The sequence below is a fragment of the Atractosteus spatula genome, chromosome 5 (assembly GCF_055471065.1).
Source record: "Atractosteus spatula isolate fAtrSpa1 chromosome 5, fAtrSpa1.hap1, whole genome shotgun sequence".
NCBI lineage: Eukaryota > Metazoa > Chordata > Actinopteri > Semionotiformes > Lepisosteidae > Atractosteus > Atractosteus spatula.
The window spans coordinates 56,127,396-56,147,484 of record NC_142710.1 but is presented as its reverse complement, the minus strand read 5'-3'; the positions used below and the strand labels follow the sequence as shown (position 1 = coordinate 56,147,484).

At 41.0% G+C, this 20,089-nt stretch overlaps 1 protein-coding gene across 3 annotated transcripts in view; it reads left to right on the top strand.

The window, feature by feature from the left end:
* Window positions 1-20,089, top strand: part of lamb2l (laminin, beta 2-like) — a 67,830-nt gene that overhangs the window by 28,018 nt on the left and 19,723 nt on the right. For all 3 annotated transcript variants that reach the window (XM_088916769.1, XM_088916768.1, XM_088916770.1), the window contains exons 3-17: window positions 215-384; window positions 4,853-4,988; window positions 5,432-5,505; window positions 6,353-6,541; window positions 6,633-6,696; window positions 7,756-7,958; window positions 8,141-8,261; window positions 8,979-9,167; window positions 9,797-9,976; window positions 10,964-11,076; window positions 11,456-11,535; window positions 11,965-12,121; window positions 17,019-17,159; window positions 18,430-18,591; window positions 19,198-19,319. In XM_088916769.1, coding sequence (XP_088772895.1) covers window positions 215-384; window positions 4,853-4,988; window positions 5,432-5,505; window positions 6,353-6,541; window positions 6,633-6,696; window positions 7,756-7,958; window positions 8,141-8,261; window positions 8,979-9,167; window positions 9,797-9,976; window positions 10,964-11,076; window positions 11,456-11,535; window positions 11,965-12,121; window positions 17,019-17,159; window positions 18,430-18,591; window positions 19,198-19,319 — 2,101 coding nt within the window. The remainder of the gene's footprint in view (window positions 1-214; window positions 385-4,852; window positions 4,989-5,431; window positions 5,506-6,352; window positions 6,542-6,632; window positions 6,697-7,755; window positions 7,959-8,140; window positions 8,262-8,978; window positions 9,168-9,796; window positions 9,977-10,963; window positions 11,077-11,455; window positions 11,536-11,964; window positions 12,122-17,018; window positions 17,160-18,429; window positions 18,592-19,197; window positions 19,320-20,089) is intronic.

Below are 20,089 nucleotides of genomic sequence, written 5' to 3'. Positions count from 1 at the left end.
AATTCTAAACCTACAAGACACCAAGAATGATGTGTTAATTCTGTTCCTGGGAACCCTGTATATATGTAAAATAAATATTGAATGTTTTCACTGAAAAATAAGCTTGTGAAATGGAAATAGAGACTTACAAGTGAGTGAATTAGTACCTATTTTGTTTTTTAAGGAAGCCTATCGCCATATGTGAACAACCTTTGACCTCTTCTTTCTTTTGCAGTTCTCAGTGTCGTGGCTCAGGAACTGCCATCTGTGCCTCATGGCTGTACAGAGGGAAGCTGTTACCCAGCAACCGGTAACCTGCTCATTGGCCGAGCTAGAGACCTGACAACAACCTCCACCTGTGGCCTGCAGAGCCCAGAGCACTACTGCATCGTCAGCCACCTGCAGGTTAGAGCATCGCTGTTGTTCAGAGCCTGGGGTACACACAGCACCTGTGCCTATGACTGATAGGAGGCATCAGAAGGAAGTTCAGACAAAATGGCAAAAATCCAAAAGATCTGATGGAAGGGTGAAATTCTGTTCGTCTTTTCTCTATGTGCTCCCTAAAACTCTTCTCATCCTCATCAGCAAGGAACAACACTAGGTTTTCGGTCTTTCAAAGGGTTGGCTTTCAATGTCAATAATTAGTTGCAGCCTGCTTCAGGTTACTGGAGATAAATTTGTTTTTATTTTATCTTGGATTTCTCACGGTTTGGAGGTTTGGATGATATGCACTGTATTATCATTACAGTTTTTCTTTCAGAAAGGCAGCCATACTGTGCACCTGACACCCTAGACAACACAAATTAGGGGGGGGGGAATGCTTCTGAAGCAGAGAGCTGTAAAGCTCCTATCTCTGAGAACTATGTAGGTACTGTATGTTTCATCAGAACAGCTTGTGGCTGATAACTTAGTCCAAGTTACTGTGACCGAATGGAATACAGCTTTGGACCACAGACTAATAATACTGAAAGCTACCATAAAAGTTGAATTAAGGCATCATCAACAACAAGAGGACTGGGTTTAACATTATTGTAGAATCTACCACAGCTAAAATGATGATGATGATGGATTCCTACAAGGGCACAAAAGGAGATGTCAAGTTATCGGTTCCCTTTTCTGTGTTTCACTATAGCCTCATATAGCATCGACTGTAGTTACTGTACTGTAGTTGTTTCATTCAGATCTCTGGGATATGTACTGTAGGTCATTGTCTTTCTGTTAGTAGTTCAGGTGGGTAGCTGCGTCAGCATGCGTAGGCTGCAAAGGAACAAGTAATAGGTTTATTCCATGCTGAAAAAAAGAAGAAAGAGAACACAACGTTTCGGCCGTGGAGCCTTCTTCAGGTGTGAGGGTCTTTCTGTGTCTGACATGAAATGGTCCATGCAATTGTGCATTTCTAGTTTAACCTTAAGAATTTCTCATGATTGCCATTGCAGTTTGCTGTAATGTTTTGTGCCTCCTCAGAGCAAACAGCAAAGACTTTAATATAAAGAGCTGCATTCATTGCTCTAAGAGTTTCCTTTCTTTTGCCACATAGGAGGGGCTGTAAAATATTGCATTGAGAAAACCTGAATCTGAAGCGTCCATTTCTGTGTGTTTTAGTCCTATACGTGACATTACCAGGTGCTGTCCTTGCTGTTTGCTTTTCTTCCTCAGTATGTTCAGGCTCTGTAGATGCTTGATATCCGTCACCCCCACAAGTGACTGAGGATTGTGTGCTAAAACTTTAAATCAATTTAAATCAATGCTTCTTTCACAGTGGTCCTGCCTTCCAGCTCCTCATAATATATAGGAAAAAAGACATTTTTATTTTTAATCTCTTGGATATTTTATCTTTCATTCTTAAGTGTAAAAAAATTTGACTTTTCGAACAGTTCAGGTGTGAATTGTCTTTCTGTGTCTGACATGAAATGGTCCATGCAATTGTGCATTTCTAGTTTAACCTTAAGAATTTCTCATGATTGCCATTGCAGTTTGCTGTAATGTTTTGTGCCTCCTCAGAGCAAACAGCAAAGACTTTAATATAAAGAGCTGCATTCATTGCTCTAAGAGTTTCCTTTCTTTTGCCACATAGGAGGGGCTGTAAAATATTGCATTGAGAAAACCTGAATCTGAAGCGTCCATTTCTGTGTGTTTTAGTCCTATACGTGACATTACCAGGTGCTGTCCTTGCTGTTTGCTTTTCTTCCTCAGTATGTTCAGGCTCTGTAGATGCTTGATATCCGTCACCCCCACAAGTGACTGAGGATTGTGTGCTAAAACTTTAAATCAATTTAAATCAATGCTTCTTTCACAGTGGTCCTGCCTTCCAGCTCCTCATAATATATAGGAAAAAAGACATTTTTATTTTTAATCTCTTGGATATTTTATCTTTCATTCTTAAGTGTAAAAAAATTTGACTTTTCGAACAGTTCAGAACAAAACCCTACCAAGATGCTTTCTTTGTTTTTGTTCCACCAACCAAGTTTGTTCAATGAAAGGGACATACTGTACGCATTGAACACCCAACGTGGAGCTCTTTTGTATTTATATGAATGTATGCTTGTTTTACTTTAAAAGAGCAGAAAATCACTGTTCTGGCCACCTAAAAAGCTAAGAGAGAGAGGTAGACAGCAGTACTAGTTTGCTGTAATGCTGTTTGGCTTTTGGCTCTATTAGAATTTTGCTTCTGAAGGAAGTGGGATTTTCTTTCTCTATCCTGGCATCTCATCTGCAGCCTTCAAAAGGATAGTGCATCTTGCAATTAGTCAAATGTAGGGTAAATTGCTCTATACACCTGTGTTGTTCATGTATGATAGCAGATTTTTTATATTGGAACAACAGATGGTTGTAAGTCAAGGCTAACCAACCTTTCAAAACCTTTTTATGTTTCTGATAGAGGAGAATCTTTCGTTTTTTAGACAAGCTTTAATCCTCTTTTTTGTTTCCTCAGTAGATTCACTACAATGCTCCATTTGACTGGTTTTCGAGGTTGTTATGGTTTGCAATGTTTTCCACAGTTTTTGTCCTGCCCTGCTTCTAAAGTTACTCCAAGTAACCTACTAAATCGCTTTATGCAGCTACACTTTAGTAATCTTTTTGTTGACTGCTTCAGTTCAAATAATACAAAGAGGGGTCTTTCTTAGTTTTGTCAAATTCTTAACCCAGTTTATGGGCTGGAACTAAATCTGTAATCACTACTGATCTAAAGTGGTAACTTTGAGGAATTTGTAATAAAGCTTGGTGCTGTATTGTGAACTGAGATTATAATCTTGTTATTTGTGGACTGGTAAAGGATGTAGGCTTTAATTTCACATACTGTATCTTAGAGTACCAGTGATTAATTAGAGCTACAAGCAAACAATATAAACGTAATAAATTATTATCGTATCCCTTAAAAGAACATGTGCTTTAACTCACTCATACTGTGCTGCTTTATTTGTACAGGATTTATTATTTTCAATTTTAGATACATTTTGTGAAAGAAGATTGGAAGAAACTGTTATATATGTGTTAGAAATACTCTCTCGAGAAGTGAGCTTGCATTCTGAAATGATGGCAGTCTATTGAGGTAGTCTATCGAGAGAAACACTCTCTCGAGAAGTGAGCTTGCATTCTGAAATGATGGCAGTCTATTGAGGTAGAGCAGTAAGAGAGGACGTGAGAGGCTTTTGAAGCAGAGCACAACATTTAAACTTCAAATCTCTGTTGATTTCTGCCTTGAACTCTTTGAACTGGGTTGCTATGGGAGACGTCTTTCACATGACAGCAAAGTTTCTCAAATGCTTGGCATTTTTTTCTGTTCCGACCTCCTGTGATTATCCCAGTAATCTGTAGGGCTGAGCTCCCTCTGGCTGGCACAGGCTATGTGTCCAAGTTAACTCTTGACCTCTTAGACTGCATCCTAGATTTTCTTCAAAATGCAAGCTATTAGATTGTTCTTCTTCCTTCATTGATGCAGCAATCTGGACAGATAAAGTCTAAAATAAACTCCTTGATCACTTTCCTGAAAGGTGCATTAGGTAGGTTCTTGGCAGACTCCTATCTCCACAAAGATATCTGTCATTTCCATGTAGTTTTCATCGATTCTACAACAGATGAAGGACATAAGAGCCGTCAGAGTTACAATTACCCCACCATCACCACTACCACAATCCACAGGGAAACAGGAATGTTGATGATGGGTATCCTCAAACTGTTTCCCTTTTTCAATTTTTTCTACTAAAGCTGCACTTAAAATTGAAAGCAATACAATGATTAAGATCATACCAAGATCAGTTCTGATATCACCCGATACTGTAGGTTCTGGGATCAGAAGGTAAAGTCCTGCATTTATAGCTTCCACAAACTCTTATTTGTTGACTACAATGTGTTTTCCATAGCCTTTTTGGAGTTTTCCAAAACCTTGTGCAATTCCATTTACATGCTGAATTAACTCCAGTTCGTGCCCAGTCTAATTTGTTCAGGATACACAGAAATAAAACTACAACATTTAAGAAATGCTTATTCTAGACTCATGGTTTGATTCCACAATGTTAATCTCTGTTGTTAAAGTTGATTTAGGAATGACCTAATTTAATAACTTCTCTTTTATTTTTATATCATGTCTCTTTATTCTTAAACTACATACACCCAATTCTTATATTTAGGTGTCCGTGTTTAAATGGAAAGTAATGCTGTAATCACTGGACCAGCTTTAATTGTTTTTAATCTCTGCCAAGGATCCGTGATGCTTCAAAGACATGGATTTATAGACAAAACTCACTTAATTCAATGAAATCTCTATTTGATCATAACAAAAGTATATGGTGAGGTGAGTCAAGACAGTAGGCAGTTCCGCCTAGTTTGACTTCAGAATTCTGTATCAACTGATGCGGATTTCACCTTCATTTAGGAATCAGACAAGTGTTTCCTGTGTGACTCCCAAAGGCCATACGACCCCATCTGGCACAGGAATAGCCATCGTGTGAGCAACGTCATCTACCTACAGGACCAGAATGGGGATCTCACCTGGTGGCAGTCAGCAAATGGTGAGTGCTTAAACTGTTTCTAAGGAATGACCCCCTAATCAGCAGTGTCAAAATACAATATAGCGGAGATACTGAGGCTGAGGTCTCTGATGTTATTTGTGTCTCTATGCAATGCTTCAGCAGCAGTTGATTGTAATGTAATAGCAGTGCTTATGTACCTATTGAAAGTTATCAGCTCGTGACTCAAATGAAAAATGAGGATCAATGTGCAGAAGACGTTGAACATGCTAGAATGTTTGGTAAAGCTTTATGTTAAATGCTTTTAGATACTGAATTTCCTGGGAGTAATTTTTTTTCTATACAAATTTACAGCAGGTTTTTAAAATATCGAAATTACATGTGGAATGTGAATACCATAGCCATTTCGATTTAAGTAAGCCATCAAAATGGATTTTCCTTTTGTAATCAGAGTAACTGAAGATTTAACTTGTCCTGTCTTCCAGGAGAAGAGAATGTCAGCATCCGATTGAACTTGGAAGCAGAGTTTCACTTCACGCACCTCATAATGAAGTTTAAGGTACGGATTGTGAAAACCCTTACTTGAGGAGAAAGCTGATTGTTGTAGCTCTGGGCAAGTGAATGGGATATACAGGAGCAGACGTCTGTTACCTTATCTGCAGGGGCCTCGTTAAGGAAGCAAGTCACACTGTGAATTTTGCTAATCTTTCTTCTTGGATATTAACTCCTTACACTTATATAGCGGTTTTCTGGACATTCAACTCAAAGAGCTTTACAGGTAATGGGGACTCCCCTCCACCACCATCAATGTGTAGCCCCCACCTGGATGATGTGACGGCAGTCATAGTGTGCCAGTCCTCTAACAACACATCAATTATCAGTGGGGAGGAGAACAAAGTGATGAGCCAATTTATAGATGGGGATTATTATGAGGTCATGATTGGTAAAGGCCAATGGGAAATTTGGCCAGGATGCCGGGGTAGCACCCCTACACTTTAGAAACACCATAGGAGTTTTACTGACCACAGAGAGTCAGGACCCCAGTTTTACGTCACATCTGAAGCGCCTTTTTAGATTTTTTTAAGATTATAGTGTCCCTGTAACTATACTGGGACATTAGGACCCACACAGACAGCAGGGTGAGCACCCCCTACTGCCCCCTGTAATACCTCTTTCAGCAGCAGCCTTAGTTTTCCCCAGGAGTCTCCCATCCAGGTACTGACCAGGCTCACACCTGCTGAGCTTCAGTGGGCTGCTCGTTGTGAGTTGCACGGTGACATGGCTGCTGACTTGTAACGTCTTGTGTAGAAGTATTGAAGAGATTATAAAGCTATTATGCAGAAACATTTAAATAAACCATTATTGAAAGGGCTTGTGAATAATTCCCGTTGTTTGATGCTCTCCAGACATTCCGCCCAGCGGCCATGCTGATTGAGCGGTCGGCGGATTTCGGGCGCACGTGGAAACCGTACCGCTTCTTCTCCTACAACTGCACCAAAATGTTCCCCCGTGTCCCAGCGAGACCCCTGCAGCTCATCGATGATGTCATCTGCGAGGAGCGCTACTCTGATATCGAGCCCTCCACGCTGGGGGAGGTGAGAGAGCGCCTCCGGAGTCCCGCTCCCTCCCTGTGGCCATGAGACGCACACGGTGCTTTCTAAAGTCTTTCTCTCTCTCCCACCACAGGTCATTTATAAAGTGCTCGACCCTGCCATTGACGTCAAAGACCCCTACAGCCTGGAGATTCAAGGTAAGGGAAACCCCTAATACAGATCTTAGCTGAACCCGTCTATCCATCCAACTTCTAACTGCTTTATCTAGAACCGGGGTCACAGGAGGAGCTGGAGCCTATCCCGGCAAACATTGGATGCACGGCAGGATACACCTTGGACAGGACACTAGTTCATCACAGGGCACACACACAGGCACAAATGCTCGCAGACTCACGCCAGAGCCAGTTTTTCCAGAAGCCAATTAACGTACCAGCATGTTCTTGGGCATGTCTTTGGACTGTGGGTGGAAGCCTAAGTACCCAGAAGAAATGGAGGAAGTTCATACGAATTCCACGCAGACAGTACTTCAGGAATTGAGGTAGAGCTACAAGGAAGCAATGCTAAAGACTGAACCACCATTCCGCCTTGAACAAATATACACGATAACTTAATAGTTATGTTCATTGTACTGCCAAGATATTTTACATTGTGAAGGAACTTATTTGTCTTATTTGAGCTTAATTTATAGATTTGCTGAATAGTGGAATTAGCAATGTGTGAGCCAGGCAAGTAATGGTCATAGGGCTTTGTGAATAATGCGCTCAAAATGATCACAGAATAGGTAGATAAATATGCTTACAATTTTGCAATGTATGGGTCATGTGCAAGACTTGCAATCCAATTCAGGGGACTGATCTAGTTAGATCTTCTGCAAGTATCCTGCCTGTATCTATAACATCTTTTGTTAAGAAATCTTTTGGAGACACATAACCCAGACGTAAACATCAAGAACAAGTCTTAACATGAAACCATAAATGTCTGCAGAGAATTAATTCTGTGGATGAATGGCTTATTTCCTAAACTCTCCAGCACAGCTGAGCTGCAGCTGGAGTCAGAAGACTGATGGAAAATACCAGTTAACTCAATTAGAACTTCATACTCTGTGCCATGTCGACAGAGAAACACGCAGTTCTGAGTTGGTGGGTGGTACAATACATATTGAGCACACCTCCGTTGATAGGTATGTTGGAGGTAAAATTGTCTAATACTGTATTAGCCCCAGTTTGCAGTGCCCTCCCACCCTTCTGCCTTTTCAGAGCTCCTTCGGATAACCAACCTGCGGATCAACTTCACCAAACTGCACACACTGGGGGACAACCTCCTGGACAGGCGCACGGAGGTGCTGCAGAAGTATTACTATGCACTCTATGAGCTGGTGGTGCGTGGCAGCTGCTTCTGCTATGGCCATGCCTCGGAGTGTGCCCCCATCGCTGGGATCACTGCCACGGTGCCAGGAATGGTGGGTAAACATTCCTTTGGCCCATCTCTCAGTATTTTAAAGTGGCACACAAAGTGAAAAGACCTATATGTAGCTTAACAGGGGGGGTTCTGTTGAAGTGAAGAAGAATGAACAATGACATTGGAGGTGTGACGTGATGTTTCCTTAAACAGCCAGCTAAGCCACTTTCGGTGTTTTTGCAGATTCATGGCAGATGTGTCTGCAAGCACAACACCGAGGGTTTAAACTGCGAGCGGTGTAAAGACTTCTACAACGATCTTCCCTGGAGTCCGGCTGAGGCAGACAACCCGCACACCTGCAGAGGTGAGGCGCAGGGAAGAGTGCCCACGAGGCCTGGAGATTCGCAAGTGTTCCCTGATGTCAGCAGATGATTGCCCATCAGGGAACAGGGCCGCGGGGGAGACAGAGCCTATCCCGGCAGGCAGTGGGCACAAGGCAGGATCCACTCTGAAAATAAAAAAAATAAGTTACTCATATTATTGTGGTTTTTATGAGAATGTATATGTTTGCAAGGATGACTTCAATTACCAAATAAATAAAATTCAGTAAATTAAGGCTGATACAGTTTAGCTTTAGCATTCAGATGTGATTACACCTGCAAGATTTTTTTATATTCGTGAAGATTTATCTTACTAAATGTTAGCTGAGTTTTCAAATAATGACGTAAAAATGAATTCCACAGAACTATCGCAGAGTAGATATAGTATCAGGGTACATTAAAAAAATACCTCAATTAATCCACCCTTTAGGTTATCCCTTAAATGTTCTTACGGCTGTGGCACAAAGCTGCATACAGCAGCACCCTTAACACAATACAGTACCCTTAGTAAGGGAAGTAGTTTCTTTACTTCATACGTCATACTTTAAGTGAAGGAAGAGCACAATAATGCAGACATGAAAATGTACATCATTGGATAGCCCTGCGTATCAGCCTGTGTATTCCTGTTGTACTCTAGAAACAAAGATTCCTGATTATGTTAGCCTTCCTCTAAATTTTAATCTTTGTTGTTCTGTTCCCAGAATGCAACTGCAATGGTCACTCCAGCCGTTGTCACTTTGACATGGCGGTGTACCAGGCCACAGGGAATGTGAGCGGAGGCGTTTGTGACGACTGCCTCCACAACACCATGGGCCGCAACTGTGAGATGTGCAAACCCTTCTACTACCAGGACCCCCTGAGAGACATCAGAGACCCAGCTGTCTGCATACGTGAGTGCTGGCCCTTGTGAAAACAGCAAGTGTACTGTTTTCTGAACTGAACAACGCACCACTAATCTACATAAAATAAAATAACTGGCAGGGGAGCCCGGTTTTCAAAAGGTAAACTTAGCTTCTCAGGTAAAGGAGTCGTTTTTTGCTGCTTTTCTGGATAATAATAATTGCTTACACTTATATAGCGCTTTTCTGGATACTCCACTCAAGGTGCTTTACAGGTAATGGGGACTGCCCTCCACCACCACCAATGTGCAGCCCCACCTGGGTGATGCAACGGCAGCCATAGTGCGCCAGAACGCTCACCACACACCAGCTCTCAATGGGGAGGAGAACAGAATGATGAAGCCAGTTCATAGATGGGGATTATTAGGAGGTCGTGATTGGTAAAGGCCAATGGGAAATTTGGCCAGGATGCCAGGGTAAATTAAAATTTGCTCAGTGTTAGCCCTCCCCTACCTTTTTAGACACTCTACATGCAGCCACACAAGGTATTTTTTTTGACCAGAGACAAATAGCAGCTTTCTGGGTCACAGATCTTTCATCTGGGGGCACTAAGCTGTGTCCACTTTGTAATCAGCCGTCACTGACTTGTGTGTTGCTTGACGACTCTCTCCCCTCGGCAGCGTGTGACTGTGACCCCGTGGGCTCCCTGGACGGCGGGGTGTGTGACAGCCTCACGGACCTGGACATCGGGATGATTGCTGGCCAGTGCCGCTGCAAGCAGAACGTCAAGGGCACCCGCTGCGACTGCTGCAAGGAGGGCTTCTACGGGCTCAGCCAGAATGACCCCCTGGGGTGCCAGCGTGAGTGAGGGACAGGGCCCTGAGACAAGCCTGTTTGAGACTGAGCTCATTAGCGAAGGAACACACGCTGCTGGATTTAAAAAAAACAAACAAACCACTAAAGAAATGAAAATAATATTGTGATAACATGCAATTATTCCTAGGCAAAGTGAGCACGATATTAAAGGGGAACTGCAGTCCCAATTTCTCAGACTGGTAATTAATTAGTTACAGAAAAAGTTAATAACTTTGTGAAAGTACTGTAAGTCATGTTGTTGCAAACTCGCATTTCATTTCCAACAAATTGTGATGAGATGCTGCCCTTCCTGCTCACTAGTCACTGTAATGCCTAATGTGATGCATGTGCGAATAAGTGCAGGTTGTGCAGCTGATGCAGTTGTGCTGCAGAAATGTTACAAGGTGATCTGCATGCAGAACAAGTAGTCAGCAGTTGTTCGCAAAACTGTCTCGAAAAATCAAGAGCAATATTGCTATTGGATTAATAGAGATGTATTCGAACGCCTGCTTCTTTACAATGTAATACGGTTGCTTCACATCACCGGAAGTTTTTTTGCCTTGTTCTGAACCGAGAGTATGGCATTGCACATACCTGGAAATTTAGTCATTTTGTGATATAAATTGGAGGTTTTACAAGTAACTGTGTACTGTGTTTTACTTTTATTGTGGTTTGAAATGCTCTCATTAATGCTGATTCTTTCTAACCGTGAACTATAAAAATAGCTTTGCACTTCCCTTTTAAGTGGTTTTTGTTTTTGATAATGGCAGACCAAAATGGCTAGAAAGCATCCTTGTTGTTTCATAAGAACTCTAAGTTGCATCAAGTTTCTGAATTGTTTTCAGGTAATGCTGTCATAGTTAATAACTACAACAAATTGAAAGTGTAAACCCTCCAGCATCCCACTCGATTTGTGGACTTGAGTATAAAACTGTAACACTCCTGTACAGAAGTTCTGAAGGTAATTTTGTGTGCTTCATATATATTCCAAGCATGCAACTGTGACCCTCGTGGAATTATAATGGGAGGAGCACCGTGTGACCAGATCAGTGGTGACTGTTCATGTAAGCGGTATGTCACAGGCCGCTACTGCAACCAGTGTCTGGTAAGCTCTATATGCAGTTATATACAGTACTTGATAAGTTTCAGGTTAATGGGAACCAGCTGTGTTTTCCTTCACATTATGTTGACATGGATTGACAATAAGCCCAGGGTATGCCAACTCAGTGATTCTGAATCTGATTCAGTCCAGCGGGACAGGCCTCTGTGTCCACACAGATTTCATATGTCCACTAAAAAGGACAATTATAGGTATAGTCATATACTGTAGGTACAGTCAGGATACAAGCATCTAAAAGAGTGCTCTATACACTCCAGGAACTGATTTTATCCTTTTGCTTGTAGAGTCTGGCTTCAGAGTGAGTTATGTACAGATTGAGATGTAGAGGTACAGAACAGTCATCATCTGCTTTGTAATCTTTTAGCCAGAATACTGGGGCCTCAGTAACGACATTGCAGGCTGCAGGGCTTGTGACTGTGATTTTGGAGGAGCCTACAATAACAGGTACTGTATGTCACATGTAATTAATGACCAGACAAAGCTGAGCAAATATACTGTAGCAGTGCTTTGTGTATAACGTAGCATTGTTAGAAAACAATATCCTGTGATAAAAGTCAATTTGACATGATGATTATAACTACTGATGATTGAATCTGGCTTCTCAGATGAAACCTACAAAAAACACCGTAGGTTAATAAAGCTTTGAAAATAATAATCTCTTAAAAGGAGGTTTGTAAGATAACATCATTAAAATAACAGAAACTGAAGCTCAACAGATGCTTCGTAGAAGTCGTTTTCCTGAGTTTGAACAGCTGAGAGTACAGTGTAGCAGTCACTGGACCTCCTCTTGACCCTGTTGGGAAAAGATAAGCTAACTGTGTTGTCCTTGACGAACATCTAACTGTTCACCTTTCCTGTGTGTTCGGACATTAGGTGCCTGATGGAGAACGGACAGTGTGACTGTCGCCCACACATCATTGGCCGACAGTGTGCGGATGTCCAGCCAGGCTATTTCTGCGCCCCTCTGGATTTTTATACCTACGAAGCAGAGGACGCTGTTCCACACTCTCCTGATGATTCCAAGCTTCCTGTAAGTACCCTGAGACACCGTCCTTCTGTTCTGTACTGCGTATGTATTTTCTTACAATGGAGAAGAGGCTCTGCACTGTGCTTTTTGTGTCTGTTTGAAATTATAGTCTGGTGCTCTTGGGGATTACTGTTGAGTTTCAGTGTGCCAGATAAAATGAAAGTAGCGCTGCTGTAAGATAAGGGTTAATGAAGTGATGAGAGCCGAGAAATATGATATTTGAGCAGGTTGTGTCTGCATGAGTGAATAGTATCCGGTGCATCGGCAGCGATTGGTGCTCTGTGTGGGCCTGTGCCCATATCCTTATGCATTCCACCATGATATACACAAACACGGCCAGCTCCGTTCATACAGATCCATTCACATATATTGCAATCCTATCACTGGTGGGATCAAGCAAACCACTGCATAATCCAGGCCGCAACAATGCTCACATTTGTCTTTCGAATGTCGGTGTTATGTGTACAAGCCTAAACAAAAAAGTATTTGCCGATATGACATTTCTCATTGATAAAGGAGGCCTTCAAACACGGAGCTGCAGGTATTAACAGCCTGAGAGATCAGTGCAGTTTCCAGTTGAAGTCTTACAATTCTTTTTGAGGCCTGAGTTAAGGGGAACAACAGCAAACCTTTTACCTGAACATACCTGAAATTCAAAATGCGTTCAGTGGCTTTAGGTTACTGATTTGAAGTTAGTGAATGTGTCAGAAAATAAATTAAAACAGTTACATAACATCATAAAATTCATTTGAAACTAAACATTGCTGTGTGATATTTTCCGTAAAGATGGTTTATTTAATTTTGATAGACGTAATACAAGAAACCATTGGTTTAGTGGACTAATTGGGGAGAAGAGATGTCCATTTTTGCCAGATGTCCATTAAATCACCAATTATGTTTTTTTCATTTTTGGTCAGCCCCAAAACACACTAATATATGAGAAATATATACTGTATCCATACTTTATACCTGTATGCTTTCTGCCTTTTACAAGAACATAACTATGGTATATATTAATACATAACTGGACTGTACTGTTTATATACTGTACTGTAAATACACTGTTTTGTCTACTGTATTATTTTACAGTATAGTTACCCTCGTTTTATTGGACTAAAATGATATAATTACCAATGAGATATTTTTCGAGCACAAAAACCACACTCATGAGAAAGCAATTATATATACTGTATAAGTTCAGAAAGGTAGCTGCCTCAGCATGTGCAAGCTACAAAAAAACAAGTAAAGGTTTATTCCATGCTGAAAAAGAAGAAAAGAAACACATTTCAGCTGTGGAGCCTTCCGTAGGTGACCTGACAGCTGAAATGTTGTGTTTCGTTTCTTTCCTTTTCGTATTTACTGTACACTGTATATATTTACTGTATGCTTAATGAATATGTTTATACAAATAATATACTGTTGTGTATTACACTGCATTATAAAACAATGCACTGTTTGTCGGCATGATACAATTGGTATAATATGTTTCAGTTTCTTACGGAGCGGTTGTGTCTCTTCAGTGGGTGCACTCAAAGCTTCACCATAGGTGAATAAAAATTCACTCTACCGTGACATTCACAAAAACCCTAAATCCATCACTACCTTTGAAATTCAGTGGGCAGCACGGTGGTGCAGTGGGGACCTGGGTTCACCTCTGGACCTGGGGTGCTGTCTGTGTTGAGTTTGTATTTTCTCTCCATGTTTGCACGGGTTTTGTCACGTATAGTTCTTTCCGGACCCTATGCGGACGACACAATCCGGGTTTAAGTGAGAAAACACAGGGGAAAAAGTCATGCAGGAGACAGGAATGAAGACGGGGGCGTGTCCTTGGTGCGCTGGTGTACGGGGAAGGTGTGGCCGAGGCAAACAATCCAAAGAATAAGTCCATAGGCGAATCCAAGAAACGGGCAAAAGTCCATGGCCAGGTGATCCATCCAAGACACAGGATTAAAAACAGGAACCGTGTCGGAACCGGCGAAGGGAACAGGACAGCCTTAGAAACTTAAAAACATAACAGAGCAAGGCGCAACCAGGTCCCGGGCTCGCACAATATGGAAACCAGATGCAGAGCCTCGACTGAAGTGAGCGCCTGGCTTTTAATGGTGAACTGAAAGGGGGTTGGAATAAGGAAAAGGTGCGGGAATGAGGCAGAACGAGAAACGGCTGGAGCGCCCGGTAGATTAATTGGCTTCTGGGAAAATTGGTCTTGGTGTGAGTGTGCACGTTTGTGTCTGTGGGTGCCCTGGGATGGACTGGTGTCCCAGGCTGTACCCCGCCTTGTTCCTGTTGCTTGCCAGGTTAGGCACTACCTCCTCCTGACCCAGTATTGTACAACCAACTGTACCTACCACTTTAGAAAAGCTTCACTGAGTGGTGTGTCGTGACCCATTACCGTGTTTTCTTGCACAAACAACCTTTCGGTTGTGGCTTCTCCATCATATTTCAGTTTAAACTGCAGCAACCTATCCATCACCTTGAAAAAACCTGAAACTGCTTGCTTTTTGGCCCCACAAGCACCAGCCATGGACACTCCAGACTGTAGTTTATCGATTAATTCTAATTTTTTCAATCACACTCAGAGTTACTTTTTCTCCCACCAAAGTTTGAGGCCATGCTTGTTCACTTCTTTACACTTTTACAGCACGACATCATAACATACAATACTTGTCATGGTACAGTAAATCCATATGGATGCAAGATGATAAATCACACACATAAGCAGAGAGGCAACAAGTAGTAGTCCTTCTGCCAACAAAACCCACCTTTACCAGATATTATCTGTTAAATCTAAAGTCCATTAAAGCAAGGTTTTACTGTACCTTGAAATTATGTCATGTTTCTTATGAAGGTGTATTTTTATATTCTATTTTGTCAATGTATAAAACTGACAGATTTTGGGGAGTATTTGTTTGAATTTATGCTCTTAGTATAATGGAGTTACTGTATTTAAAAATATTTAAAATGTGTCCAGTGATAAATGCTCGATTCCCTTTATAAGACTATCTCATTCCTTTTTATGTTGTATATGTAGTGTTAAATTGCAGACAGTAAATGATAGATAATTGATATTATCATTATAATCCTAGAATGCTACATTGCAACCATTTATAAAAGAGTAGCTTTAGGAATATTTTCAGATTACGAATGGAAATAAAAATAAAGGTTTGTCTTTTTTTCTGACAGGAGTTTTTTAGTGTATGAACTGAAATAACACATTAGACGTAATACAAAGCAAACTTTACTTTCTTAAAAACACAAAGGAGTTATTATATAAGCGGTCCTCTGTCAGCCCTGGTAAATCAAGGCCACAGGGCAGAATGCCTGGAGGTGTTAGTTGGCACATTGTCTGAGGCCCAAAATGCTTACATAGCAGATACAGCACTAACCATACAATCATGACATAATGCTTAGTTTGAAGTGACCCAGAAAAAGATCTAAGAAATACGTAAAGGCTAAACTGTCAAAGAGAATTAATAGAGGCCTCCATACTGCAGTGTTAACTGCATGTCCCAGCTGCTTTGGCAGCACTTTTTAGTATGCATGATGCTGCCTCCAGTCTGTGGCAGTAGTATCACTCAACTACATCACTATACCTACAATATATACTGTACAGATATACTGTATATACAGTAACTATAAAAAGGTCTATATCATTTTATATACAGTATATAGTAATATACAGTACATCACTATACTTTAGGCACCTGAATCACATATTATAGCCCTGTTTTACACTTTTTCAAACCACCTGATCGTTTATAAGGTAGTTTTTAAGATGATTTTGGTAAGTAGTTTGTCCCAGTACTCTCTTTATGGTCCAGTCTTGGGTCTAAAGCTTTCAGGTTTTAGTACCCTCACAGAGATTTCAATACCTTCAAGTTTTCTTTTTACACAGTATTCTTGCAAATGTCACATGACTGCTTTAACTCTGATCGGAGCAAAGGTATACTGAATAGATCCAAGACCACTGTGGGCACATTCTCTTTAATGCATGCCAGTTAAAGTTCACAAGCCTTGGCCTGTTGACAATGAGCAAGAATGCCCTCCTTGTCCAAGTTCTTTTTCAGTGACCTGCCCCTTCTGCAGTTCCTCTCTGCATCAGAACACAGAGCTGGGCAGGGGTGTCGCCACAACAGGACATCTATTAGCAGCTAGTGAAGCATCATATTGCTTGGTCTCCTCCCTCTCTCCACTAGAAATCTATTTTCTTGAGCAAGGTGATCCACACAGGTTCCACAATTGCATTGCTTGACCTGAAAGTCCAATTCGAATCACAGAGGAGAATGACAGCAGTGTCAAGTGTTTGGAAACTCAGGTGGTAATCCAAGCTGCTCACAGTTATCTGCTGTATTAGAGAGTTAGATACAGTAGGCTCGTAAGAGGGAGAGAACACAAACCATTGCTCATCTGTAACGATTGGAAACAAACAAGCAAAGAATAAAATACTAAAAATGCGAGGTGAATACAGGGGGTAATAGTTTGGTAAATGTGTATTCAGCCCATACTGGAGGTCTTAACTCTGTCTTGTTAGTGAAAGAACCCCTGTTGCCATGCTGCTGTCTCTCTCTTTCTTTGTCATTGTTCCCCTCCACCAGTTAAGACCCTTGCTGAGTCCTTTTAATGAAGCAGTATTAACGAGAGAGAACAACACTCCTTCCTCTCAGAATCAATATAATGATGAACCATCATCAATTGACCTTGTTTAAGGGCTTTCGGTCAGTTTTTTAGCATTGGGTTTCGAGGTATGGAGGGATCTGCTTTTAGTAGCTATAGTGAATAAGCTAATATGATATTAGCATTTGAAAAAAAGCACAGAAGATGAAAAGAACAGCCTGCTTTTAAAAGCGCACACTTACACTGTGATCTTCAGTAAGTGTCTTCGTGTTGCCTCTCTCTCTAGGGAAAGCCCAGACCAAAAGCTGAGACTGACTGTGTGGAGCACTTGAACAACCAACTCAGGAGGCACCGCCGCCATCGGAGAATTGCCAACGCCCAGCAGCAGAGGGCAGCACTGAGGAGGATCCGGCAGTTGCAGCAAACGGTAACTTGAGAAAACTGCGGCAGGTTGATCCGCTCTCTGTACTGTAGTGTCAGAACTAAAGCAGTTGCAAAGCATGGTTACCTGACCCTCATAGAAAAAAAATTCCCCTGAACTGAGGCATCAGCCACTTTTTTGTCTCATTGGTTATGTCATATCAGACGTGAACTGCAAAATTTGGACAGGTCAGTTCATACATGAAGTAAAAAAAATACTTTTTGTCTTTATTTGTGGGAGCACCAACAGTTAAAGGATGCATTTCCCATTTTATTTTTATATAAGTGTTTGGTTTTGGCAATGTATAAGATACAATCTTCCCTAACAGAATGAATGACTATACACAGTCAGCCAGCTCAGAAGCCATTGGCTAATTAATTAATGTTAATCACAAATCTTTCTTAGCCTCTGGGCTGACAACAAGAACATCAACACAAATAAGCCATAATAGGGAGGACTGGAGTAGTTATCTAATCATGAGGCCTAAAACTAAATTCCTAAGCATCCATGGTAAACTTGGTAAGCACATACAGTAGGTCTCTGCTGATATAAGACTTGCGCAGAATTTGTAGAGCTTTTTCTTTTAAAAGCATGACTGTATGGATTTGCTCCATACAGGGGCAAATCACACTCCTGAATTTAGTTGGGATTTTTGTATTTAAACTGGTATTATCAAATTCTGCTGCATTTAAAACAGTCAGGATAGCTTTCCCAACAGATGAAATAAATCTGTAATACAGTATATGATAGGATCAGAGAAGTATGTTTTCCTTTTTTAGTTTTGCGGTTTAACCACAGCACATGTATTACTGATGAAAAGAGCAATTTGTTTGGGGGGTGATAGCAGCACTTCTTATTTTAAATTGATTGACAGTGTATCACTTCGTTGCTGACAAAAAGGTAGTAGTGATGTACCTTCAGAAGTAGAATTTAGTACTTAGAAGTATCTCAGAAAGTGTTTTCCATCAATGATTAATGGTTCATTTGGTTTTCTATCATAATTTGCAATGTAAATACATTCCACAGCTCATCTCTCACAGTGTGAAATAACCCAGCAGACAAAGCAGAGTGTAAATAGCAGGATGTCCACTTAACTTCATTCCAGATGATAGTTTCCACTGTTGTCAAGAAAATGCCCATAGTAACGTCAAAACTAAGAATACAGGGGAAGATTTTTTTCGAGGTTGGCCCTCTGGATAGGCTTCTAGGTTGAAGCCAAAACTCAGTTAAATGAGGAGGTATTTGGATGCTTTAGCACATTTTTTGTCACCGCCAGCCCGATGTGAAGATTGTGCACAGGGAAAGATCTCCCGGTCACATGGTCACGTGGACAGGCCCCGGCTTTGCGAGGGTAAAGGATGGAGCAGGCCTAGTGTTCCAAATCAGCAACATCCCTTTCGCGATGGAGTATGACATCATGATACGATATGAGCCAGAAGTAAGTGTAAATTCAAAGTGTAATTTAAAGATGGTGTTTAAAGAAGGCACTCCAGTATCCTCTCATATGCTCAATAAATGAGAGCTGAATGGGCAAAGCTTTAGCAGAATGTGTGATAGCTTAGTCTTTTTTTACAAACAGTAACTACAAAGAAGTCACTCTTTTGCATCATGCATTGTTGGTACTGAATCTTTCTGTATTTACCATATAATGTTGGTATTGTCAGCTCTTTATTGCTTTATTGTTTTGTAATGAACTTGGTTACTAAAGTAAGGATCTGTCTCACAAAGCTATTATTAATGTGCAAACTGAACTAGTGTGAAATGGCACAGTTTGGAGAATATTCCCTTCAAGGATGTCCTTCCTTGGCCTGTGACCATACAGTACATGTCAAATTTAGAGCTTCACACCTTTACCAACCTTACATTATTTGTATGGGGGTATGATAGTTCTTGAACTGCTCTGGTTGGATGGTTCAACACAAAAGAATGTACCTTTATTTGTTACAAATTTATAGAAAGATGAAATAACTTGGCATTAAGTGTGTGTTTCCAGTACATCAGTGTTTTAAGTTTTTCTCCATTTCTCCATTTCCCTTTCTTCCAGTCAACAGAAGATTGGGAAGCCATAGTAAGCATCTCATCTGTCTTGTTACCCACAAGTTCCCGCTGTGGAAATGTGCTTTCTTCTGAACAAATGTATCATGTGACACTCCCTCATCAAACAAGGTACTGAATGTATTCAGGGCATTTGCAGAACAAAGTGATAGCCTCTGTTGTAACATGTAGTACTACTTTAGAGGGCAAGGGCAACTGAAACAAGCCATGGGAGAAATAAATGAAAACCACATCTCAGAAATGTACTTTTTCTCTCTAAAATCATTGGTTTTGTGTTAATAGACCATAAAACGCCTGCAGTAGATGCATTTCTTCATTCAAGAGTTTATTTGCTAGACACAGAGAATGAATCAAATCTACGCCATTAGTTGTCCTATTATTATGTGCTCTGTTGAAGGTTAACACGACGTCCTGGAACATTTACTGCGTTGGAATACCTTAGTGTTTCTGTGTAAATCACAAGTAACAGTAGAAATGAAAACTGCTCTTTTGTGGGAAAATGAAAACGAACTCCAGATAAATTCTGAGCGGACTATTTTTTTGATAGCCATGTTCAAAGTGGTCAGCATAAGATTGAGATGTCTCATAACAGACCAGGACGAGGACCGTTGAATATGAATCCTGCTGTAGTATTGCATCAACCTCTGTAGTCCCTTGTCCTGGCACCAGACCTCTGGGATGGATGTTGAAGTGCATCAAGGTTCTAACTCTGGGCTAGACGCCCCCCACTCCCCTACTGTGTGGGATAATCTTGAACACTGTCTGCCTTTTTATCGAGGGGTAATTGTCTGTGAGCTGCACTCTGGTGCCAAGATTAAACCTAGACATGTCAACATTGGTGATAGGGGCTTCATTCCAACATAAACATATCTAGCAAAGTA